This window comes from Anabrus simplex, chromosome 1 (genome assembly GCF_040414725.1).
Source record: "Anabrus simplex isolate iqAnaSimp1 chromosome 1, ASM4041472v1, whole genome shotgun sequence".
Lineage (NCBI taxonomy): Eukaryota > Metazoa > Arthropoda > Insecta > Orthoptera > Tettigoniidae > Anabrus > Anabrus simplex.
In genome coordinates this window covers 686,972,902-686,983,785 of record NC_090265.1, presented here as the reverse complement: position 1 = coordinate 686,983,785, position 10,884 = coordinate 686,972,902, and the positions used below count along the sequence as shown (strand labels likewise).

Here is a 10,884-nt window from a genome sequence, read left to right as displayed (position 1 = left end):
TAAATGTAACACACTGTTTTGTACAGAAGTCAATAAATGTTTATTTTATATGTATTATACAAGTAAACTATATCAATGTAAGTAAGTGAGTGTAGATCAAGGAAATAAACATAGAGAAATTCTTCTGAGAATGTGTCCTCTCTTGAACAACATGTAAGCTTCAAAATTGAATTTTCATTATTTCCAGTAATTTAGATCAGTATTTTACAAGGAGGAAATTCTTGCTCAAATTCATAAGTTTTTGATTGCGTATGAATGAAGCTCGTTGAAGTCTCAACAGGCTCCTTGGCTGAGTGGTCAGCATAGAGTTCTTTGGTTCAGAGGACCCCGGGTTTGATTCCCTCGTCAGTTCTAGTGTAGGTTGATCAGCTAGTGACTTCAGCTTGCAACGTAGAGCATTTACAAATATTGCTACATCAAACTTTCCATAAGACTGAGGAAATTTTGGAGGGAGGTCTGAACCCCACTATAAATATGTTCTTGGATATGGAGTACTTAGGGGTTATATTAAAGGATGTAAACGAGAGGGTATATAAGTCACTGACAAGACCCCAAAGGTTCCAGTGTATGGAATTCTCACAAGGATTCATTTATTTAAGAACTCTGAAAGTTCCAAAGGAAAGCAGCATGATTTGTTCTGGGTGATTTTCGACAAACGAGTAGCGTTACAAAAATGTTGCAGACTTCAGGCTGGGAAGACTTAGGAGTAAGGAGACGAGCTGCTAAGCTAAGCAGTATGTTCTGGGCTGTCAGTGGTGAGATGGCGTGGAATGACATTAGTAGACGAATAAGGTTGAGCAGAGCTTTTAAAAAAAGAGAAGACCATAAAATGAAGATAAAGGTGGAATTCAAGAGGACAAACTGGAACAAAGATATGTTTATAAGAAGAGGACTTAGGGATTGGAATAATTTACCAAGGGAGATGTTCGATACATTTTCAACTTCTTTCAAATGATTTAAGAGAAAAATAGGTAAACAGCTGATAGGGTATCTGCCACCTGGTACTGAAGTAAATATTCTTTGTAAATAACAATGGGTCTGAAACAAATTTCTGTCTGACATCAGAAAATGTTCTGTAAGGATATTATGACTCTCATTCTTCAAAATCATCAACATTACATATTCTACTGAACATGCCATGACGTTGCAGTCAATGTATGAAACAGGAGGACACACTATAGAACAGGTTTTGTAAAAGATCACAAATTGACTATTAGGCACCTCAGAAAGGACTTTTTTGTTTATTTATTTATTAAATATCCTTGTAGTTTGAACCCTATTTTACATGAGTATATTAGGGTTATAGTTTTGATCAATTAGTTAGTTACTGGTACTTGACACAAAATTAGGAAACTAAATGATTGAAGATGTGGTGAATAAAACAAAGCAGTTGTTTGTAGCAGCAGGATTTCCTCAACAGATGGTGCAATGGCCTTGAGAGTTCTCCATTACAATTGTTTAGGCGACACTCAAGATCGAAACATGGCACAGTAAACCAGTAAATGGTTCGCTGTTTGAGAAGATCCATATAAGCACAAATAATCACCTGCAATATTAATTTTAAAGCGTTCAAAGTAGCACGTATAAACTTTCCATGTCCGGAGCGGAACTGAGTGAGAATTAAGTTTTGCACTGGAAGTGGCTGCATGCAGGGTGATTGGAAACAACATGAACTGGATATCCTGTATGTACGTTAAAGGATTTGTCATACTAATAAATAATTCAGTATCTCGTGCCGTTGTTATTGTATTTGCTTCTGAAATTAACCAATCAGAATGCTTTGCGGACAAATTCAAATGGGCTTTGCGAGGCAGTGTTGCTAAATCTGCGCGTGACTTAAGACCGGTTTGAGAGCCATACAGAGATACCAGCATCAAACTCAAATACTCTGCAAGTTTCAGCCAGTGTTACCATAGCGCACTTGCTATGCGCAATTCTGTCAGTTCGGAGGTCCGTGTTTCAATCCCATCCCAGGCAAAGTTTTTTCTTCGATTGGTGTTCTTAAGCCACGTTCATATTTAGCAACACCATCTCACAAAGCACATTTGAATTCGCCCACGAAGCGACCTGATTGGCTAACTTCAGCAGCTGATAAAACAACAATGCGACGGCGCAAGATATCAAATTATTTCTTTCAAATTATTAATCAATACAAGCACCTGTCTAATGCTCATATACGCAGTTCACGTTGTTTCCGACACACTGTATATCGGGAAAAAGTAATTCTCTTGTAACAGACCCTTTTGTATTTGATGTCCAAAGGTTGTTCCACTGTCTTACTAGATATGTTTTCACTTGTGCTTTTGCATAGCTTTGGGGCTGATTTGTTGTAGGTAATTTGTGTGTTGGATGAGGAAGTTGCTTTTGGGAGGATGTCTGCCTGTTAATTTCAAGGAGAGTCGCCATAAGACCTATCTGTGTCAGTGCGACGTAAAGCCCATAGCAAAAAAAAATTTCAAGGAGAACCAGCGTGTCCTCAGATCCAGGAAAGACATTTGTGGGGGCACTCTGTGCTGTAGATCTTAAAGTAGCACCTATTGGGTTAACATAAAAAATATATATGCTTTTGTTTTTCTATCATCTTTGACTCCATGGCTAAATGGTTAGCATACTAGCCTTTGTTCCAGGGGTGTCTTGGATTCGATTCCTGGCTGGGAACCTTCCTTGGTTGATTCCGATGCCTGGGGGACTGGATGTGTGTGCCGTCTTCATCATTAGCATTCATTCATAGTTAGGGCCTCATTCTCACAGACGCGCAGGTCGTCTATACGGCTTCAACTCAAAAACAAAATATTGTGTGTGGTATGTTAAGAAAAAACAGCTGTTCGTGGCATAATATATTTATTTGGAATAAAAGACGAGTACACTTATTGTTGGTCACACTGTGCTCGAGCCATGAGTGCTACTTTCTGAGCCTGCTGCACCACCTGCGGACAGCGCTTCTTGCGAACCAAGCGGCAGTCCTGAAAGAAGCCCTCGTTCCTTGGAAAACCGTGACTCTCGTCATTAAATGTTACCAAACCTGAAAGAAACAAGCATTCGATCACACATATGAAGCAGTATTTTCTTGACGTAGTGTTCTAGCATACACAACTGATATGTCAACCGATATGAGATAAATGTTTAAAAAAATTAAAAATGGGCAGATGAGGCTCAGCTTGTAGAATTACAGCAAGATATTGCAGATGTTTTAGATTCATGTCAAATGGACTGTATTGCTATTAACCTATCCAAAGCTTTTGATAGGGTAGATCATGGCAGACTGCTGACGAAAATGAGGGCTATTGGACTAGATAAAAGAATGTTTGAATGAGTGGGTAAATTACAAGAAAACAGATCTCAGAGAATTAGAGTAGGTGAAACATTGTGTGATCCTGTAATGATTAAGAAGGGCATCCGGAAGGGAGTATTATTAGACTTTTTCTTATACAGTAGAAGTCCGCTATAGCGAGTACGGCATATAACGAGAACTCCGTTATAGTGACGACTTTTTCATGTCCCTTCAAAATTCCTATATTAAACTGTGCATCGTCCTTCGGTTAAGCGAGAACCCTATCACTGGCGCATCCGTTATTACGAGCGATTAAGCGCGCGCGATTTTTTCCGTTACCGATAGTTATGCACCCCAGCGATGATATTGCATGCGATCGATTACCTTCGGAGTCGTTTCGTCGCTATGTGCACTAGCGATTTCTCTCGTCGACATTCGAAGGCGATGTCGGAGTCGATTAGTAATATCCGTCGACAGTTGTTCGATAAAGTAAATTCGAAATGAAAGAGAACATATTTTAGTAATAAATGCGTAAATAATGTGTCCGATAACGGTTGTTAACTCGTTAAAATTAAGGCTGACTAAACGACCGCTTAATTTTGAGGCTAAATACTGCAATTAAAAATGGGACACACCTTGAGATATGGCAGAGTGCTTAATTGATTTCAGAGGTTACCGTAGTTTATATTTTGTCACTCTGGTTAAATTACGGAAAGGCTATTATGAACATTTATAGCGAGAAAGGTATAATTTCTCTACTGGCGCTTGAAGTGTGTTTTCATCATACGTATAGTATGGTTAAGTTAGGATACGTGACGCTGTTTGAATAAGAAAACTGAAACGTTTGCAACCAAATGCTATCGATCATCTTCGGTACGGTATAGTTTTCTCACTGTGTGCATTTGCGAGCTCTCTCGTTGATATTCAAAGGCGATGTTGGAGTTTATTAGTAATACCCATTGACTGCTGTTCTCTAAAGAAAATTCGAAATGAAACAGGAAAACACGTTTTCGTAATAAATACGTAAATAACGTGGCCGATAGCAGTTGTTAACTCGTTAAAAATAAAGACTGAAGTAAACGATATCTTAATTTTAATGTTATATACGGAAATTAAGTAAGAATGTGATACACATCAAGATATTGCAGAGTACATCACTGATTTCAGAGGATATTTCATATCTTCTCGCGTCTAGTTACGGCTATTTACATGTACATTTTTCGCGAGGAGGTTATTTCTCTACATGCGTTTCAAATATGTTTTCATGATAGGCTACATATTTTAATATATTTAATGCAGCCAAATAGCCATAACAGAGAATATTAGTTACATTGATGGGTTACATATTTGCATAATCACTTATAGACATTGTTCTTCTTGTACAGAATTCAATGTGGCACTGTTCACACGTTTTTCCACATTGTTTGCACTCACAGTCTATACTTGGGTCATGGAAGTGTTTTGATTTGCAGAGTAGGTGATGAAAACCGTGAACTGCTAATCTTGTAATGACACGTCTTAATTCAAAATTAGCCTTTGTCCACGAGCGATCTATCATTGCCCCTGTGCCATAGAAGTCTGGTTGGACTTCTTCTCTCTTCTCCGTCAGATTTGCTAGCAGTTTCTTTGATGCACCGGTGTTCGGTATTGGCATACTTGTCCTGAGATCTTCTATGAGAAATGATTCCTTTGCGAGGAGATATACAAGTCTAGATCGTGTCGTTTTTGATACACCTATCACCTTCTTTATATAGTTCGCTTTCGCCTTTTCCAAGGTTGATAAGTTCCTCGTTGTTAAATGTGTCCAGATAATTTCAATGCCATAAGTCATTATTGGAAGAATTTACTCTGAATAGCAACATTGCTGTCTCCAGACTAAGTGATCTAATGTCTTTTATTTCATGCATTGCCATCATTACTTGAGTTGCCTTTTCTGTGACATGTTTTGTGAAACAATATGCGCTCGATTGCAGGGTGATTACTAAATATTTGAAGTCTGATACTATCTTTAATTTTTTTTATCCCGAATGAAGGTCTCTGCTGAGGCGGGTACTCTCCCTCCTTTCCTGAACACCATGGTGTCTGTTTTTGAGATGTTTATGAACAGCTTGTTTTCGGAGCACCAGTTTTGGACGTCATTTACAGTTTCCTGTAATTTTGTTACGTCTCTTGAGCCAATTACAATGTCATCGGCATACGCGCAAGAAAATACTCCCTCCTTTTGGGTAATTCTTAGGATATCTGCGGTTGCAACTATAAACAGCAAAGGACTCAGTGGGTCACCCTGTAGGACCCCGTTTGATTGAGCTATTGGATCTGATAGAGTGAGGTTATCCGAAACTCGTACTTCGTTCCATTGCAGTATTGATGTGATGAGATAGGTCCATATGTTGTTCATGCCTAGCATCTCCTTAAGCCTGTCTATCACTAGCTTCCTGTTTATCAGGTCAAAAGCTTTAGTAAAATCTATGAAGATGGTGTAATATTTTCCGTTGTCTTCTAAGCAGTAGCGGCGCGTTCTATATGTTCAGTGGTTCAGTGAACCCCCTAGAAATATATAACTCTTAGTAAAATGGTTAATCAAGTGCATATTTCTTTAATTACGTCTGTAAATTTGCGCTCGGAGCGATAATTTTGACATCAACACTCGATTGCTCTCCGGAATCAGCGAAAAGGTTCAATTTCTGGATTGCGTGCGCGCGGTGGTGGGACGTAAGGAGGGTGAACATGGCGCGGGGACGTGTGAGGCAAGGGGGGTAACCCGAGAACAAAGCTAAACTATCGCTGGTGACTAGACCAGCTCTTGGCAGCCCTCGACACGATCTACATCGAACAAGCCCGAAGTTAGCCGATATGTTGTCTCAAAGCGCGCGGTTAAAATTTGCTGTATATGGTACGTTTTGAAGGGATTTTAATTTCACGATTTTGCGTTTTAGACGTAATTAACCGCAATGAATCAAAATACTTTGTTAACTAGGATTTGTATAACATAAATAGGCATACGTAGCTTATGTGTATGTAATTATCGTAAACTTTTAATCAGTAAGAAGTGTTCATAAAAGCAAAATACGTCAATAAAAGAACACAAGTAACAACAGGCTGACTAATACGTTCTTGAAGCAGTATTTATTTCTGACCCTTCAGTTCAACCACTTCCGGAACAGTACCGTAGCGAATATCTACTCAAGACTGTGTTTAGTAAAGTGCTCTATTGTATCTGACGTCGTTATCACTATGTTTGGCGGTGTCTTGATGCGTGTGTCGTGTATTCATCAGTCTGGAAATGAATACCGTTCAGTTTCTTCTCAAGAATACCTTTCCAACACTTGGTTTAGAAGAAAAATGCAGAATAAGGCAGCTGGGCAGGTCTCTTCCCTCCCTGAACATTATTCAGAAGCAAACTAGTAGAGGTAAGGATTTTTGTAGAACATTTAAGCCACAGATTTACGAGAGGAATACTTGGCTATGTGGTTGCGATACCATTAATAGGCTTTTCTGTTTCCCGTGCTTGCTTTTTGCTAAGGGTAAGGACACGAATTGGACAAAAACAGGGGTATCAGATCTCAGCCATTTAACACAAAAGATCAAAAAGCACGAAGCATCTATTACACATAAGAGTGCATGTTTGGATCTTTCAGTTCTGGGGAAAACAGATATTAGGCAGCAGCTAAGTAGCGCTTTCAGAAGGAATATTGAGAGACATAATGATAGTGTGAGAAAAAATAGGTACGTGCTCTCGAAGATCATTGACTGTGTGAGGTTCTGTGGTGAATTTGAACTTGCTTTGAGAGGTCATGACGAAACACTCGATTCAAACCATCCAGGCGTATTCAGAGAACTCATTAATTTTACTTCGGCATTGGATACCGTTGTTAGGGGTCATTTCAACAGTGCTACAGTCTTCAAGGGTACGTCGAAGGACATTCAAAATGACATTCTGGAATGCATGTTGCAAGTGTGTCGCGAGAATATTTTAGCTGAAGTAGCTACTGCAGATTTCGTCTCCGTAATAGCAGATGATACATCTGATGTGTCTTCAAAGTGTCAGTTAGTCATTGTACTTCGATATGTATTAGCTAATGGGGAGCCTGTTGAAAGGTTCTGGACTTTCTTAAATCCAGCAGGAAACGACGCCTTCTCATTAGCCGATTGTATAAAACGGGTCCTCACTGAAGTAGTTGGAGAGGACAAAGAAAAAGTAGTCTCCCAAAGTTACGATGGTGCCAATGTTATGAGCGGCCGACACTGCGGAGTACAAACAATTGTAAGGCAAGACTACCCATTTGCTTACTTTGTGCATTGTTACGCCCATCAGTTGAATTTAATTCTGGCCCAGGCTGCTAGCCACAGCAAAGAAGTGCGATTGTTCTTTGCCACCATTGGGGAGATTCCAGTATTTTTTTCTCATTCGCCTCAGTGAGTAGCTTCTTGATGAGGTTGTAGGCAGAAGAGTTCCGCAAGGCTCAGCTACGAGATGGAACTTTAAATCAAGATGTGTTCTTACATTGCACGAGCATAAGGAAGCAATAGTGGAATGCTTGGAAAAAATTGAAGACACGAGCAGACAAACAGCTACTATGAACCAAGCACACGGACTGCGTCTGAAAATACAACAGCCAACGTTTACTTTTTGGTTAGAGTTCTTTTACAGGGTTATGCCTCACGTGGACATTCTATACAACCAAGTACAAAAGCGTTCCGCTAACACTGTATCAGTGCGAAGTGCAGTAAGCTCCTTTGAAACGGCAATTTCGAAAGTAAGGGACAATGTTGACAACATTGTTGTGGAGGAAAATGTGCAAGAAGACGACAGAGGGAAAAGAAGATGCGAAAATAGTTACTACTCGAGGAACATTGCGGCAAAAGAGGTATGTGACGTGATTATAAATCACAGCAAAGAGAGGTTCAACTTCTCTAACCATTTACTGGCCTCCAGCTTCTTTGACCACCAATTCTACCCATCCTTCCAAAATAATTTTCCAGAGGAGAATCTTACATATATTATACAATCACATCCTTTTCTTGACAAACATAAACTGAAAACCGAACTGCAAATGATTTACTCAAGAAGTGATTTTAAAGAAATGAACAATGCAACTGATTTACTTGTTTTTTTGATAGAGAACAATCTCAAGGAACCTTTCGGGGAAGTGATGAAACTTTTGAAATTAATTATTACTGTCCCCATTCTGAAGCAGAAAGATGTTTTTCCACTTTAAAGCGGATTAAGACATTCCTAAGGAGTACAATGGATGAAGAAAGACTGTCTGCTCTTGCTATGTTGTCCATCGAGAAGGAGATGACCCATAAATTAGTCGATTTTAATGAAAAGGTAATGGACCTATTTGCCGCCAGGAAGGAAAGGAGGATGGATTTCCTGTACACACAGACGACAGCTGTTATACCAACGCCAGCAACGTCTCCAACATTAGACGAAACTGGATCAACTTAAGGTAATTACACTTTATATTCTCTGTCTTTCATTATTCGTTCTGTTAACTCTTTTTTTTTTTTTTTTGCTAGTTGTTTTACGTCGCACCGACACAGATAGGTCTTACGGCGACGATGGGACAGGAAAGGGCTAGGAATGGGAAGGAAGCGGCCGTGGCCTTAATTAAGGTACAGCCGCAGCATTTGCCTGGTGTGAAAATGGGAAACCACGGAAAACCCTTTTTCAGGGCTGCCGACAGTGAGGTTCGAACCTACTATCTCCCGAATACTGGATACTGGCCGCACTTAAGCGACTGCAGCTATCGAGCTCTGTGGGTAACTTCTTCGAGCTGCAGCCGTCTGCATTCAAACGAAAGTCACCTTTCTAGTCAAACAATGTCACTATTTTACATCTATGTAAATATCAAGTAACATTAAATTTGGACACGTTATTTTTCAAAGTAGTGAACCCCCAGATGTTTTATCCACGCGCCGCCACTGCTTCTAAGAAACCCCAGATTTGGTTTAGCAGGAGTTCAATAGCGTTTAGGGTAGATCGTCCCTTCCTAAAACCAAATTGGTTCTCTGGCAGATGCTCATTTATTTCCTCATTTATTTTTCCTGTTATAATTTTGGTGAATATTTTGAAGGGGCAGTTTTCCAGTGCTATGCCTCTGTACTTATTGGGATCTCTTGGGTCTCCTTTGCCTTTATATAGAACTTTTACAATTGACTTTCTCCACTGGTCGGGAATGGAAGCAGTTTCTATACATTTGTTGTATAATTTTGTCCATATAGGGGCTAGCAGGTGTGCAGTGTCTTTTACATATTCATTATAGATCCCGTCCGGACCTGCGGCTTTCTTGTTTTTTGTGCTGTCTATAGCGGTTCTAGTTTCCTCTATGGTCAGGGGTACCCAGTCTAATTGTATATGTGGAGTAGTGATATGTAGATCTTTTCTGGGGTGCGCTGGACCTTCGATGTTGAGAATCTTACTGAAGTGTGATTCCCAGATTTCCATGTTTAGGTAGTGTGTCTGTTGTTGTTTCTTTGGGTGTAGGGCTATGAACGGATTTTTCTTGGCTTCCTCTGCTAGCTTCTTGCTCTCCGATTCTAAGTAGGCGCATTTCTTTTCTTTCAGTGTTCTTTTGTAGAGTTTCCTCTTCTCATTGTATATGTATGTATATTAGACTTTGATTATTCAAGTTCTGCCTTAATTGTTGCAATTTATCTAGGGTCTCCCTCCTCAGCCTATAGCACTCACTATCAAACCATATCTTTGTTCTTCTTGTGGCCCGCGGAATGGCGGTGGTAGGCTACACATACGGTTAGGTTAGGTGAAGCTGTTTGAAGAAGAAAGCTGAGGTGTTTGCCACAGGAATCTCTGGAGTGATGCCGTATTTCTCAGAATCCAAGACTTTTTTTTCTTCTCAGAATCTCATTCGAAAACTCAAGGGTTGTTGGATTCGCGGCCTAACAGTAAGCTAATGGATACCACTGGCAACTACCGCGGTAACCACGCTGCTGCTTTTCACACGCGCACAGAACTCGTTGACAATAAACGACCGCCTCTTTACTACACATTGCTAGCCGCGACAACCGGTTGTACAGAGCCTGTGTGTTTCTCAAATCTACAGAATGGCATCAAAGCATGCGACCCTTCGAATTCTTAGAAAAGCCATGGCTACTCAGTGGCAGAGTCATAACGCGTCTATTGTACTTGATGCTTAGTGAAATTAAGGTTTATAGACAGCAGGAATATTTTCGTGATGGATAGTCGTATTGTAAAGATACGTGGAAAGGTATTGCCGGCAAATTTTCAACGGGTTCTAGTCGATATTATGATGCCAGTTATAAGTTAATGTTTATTAAACACACGGAAATGTAGAATAATTGTGCAGCCTCAAGAAAATACGGCATAGGCCTAACTAAAGCCAATATTTGGCGTTAGCGTGAAGACAAAGAGCTAAAAAAAAGCGTATTGTACAAAAAATGCATTTAGTGGTCCGCAACAAGGACGCTTTAAAGAAGTCGAAGATGAAATTGTGAGGTATGTACACGCAAAACGCAAGGGCGGAATGGCCATACCGTGGCGCAATAAACTCGTTCGTTGACTTTCAACGTTCGCGGTTAGGCCAATACATCGCTAGCCGCTGAATTTGGCCGAACCCGGCAAGCGAGAC

The 10,884-nt window shown here is 40.1% G+C and overlaps 1 protein-coding gene across 1 annotated transcript in view; it reads right to left on the bottom strand.

The window, feature by feature from the left end:
* Positions 1–2,830: 2,830 nt before the first annotated feature.
* Positions 2,831–10,884, bottom strand: part of rtp (retinophilin) — a 39,488-nt gene continuing 31,434 nt past the window's right edge. Inside the window, exon 4 of the mRNA XM_067145988.1 lies at positions 2,831–3,022. Within this exon, the coding sequence (XP_067002089.1) occupies positions 2,868–3,022 (155 nt within the window). The 3' untranslated portion in view covers positions 2,831–2,867. The remainder of the gene's footprint in view (positions 3,023–10,884) is intronic.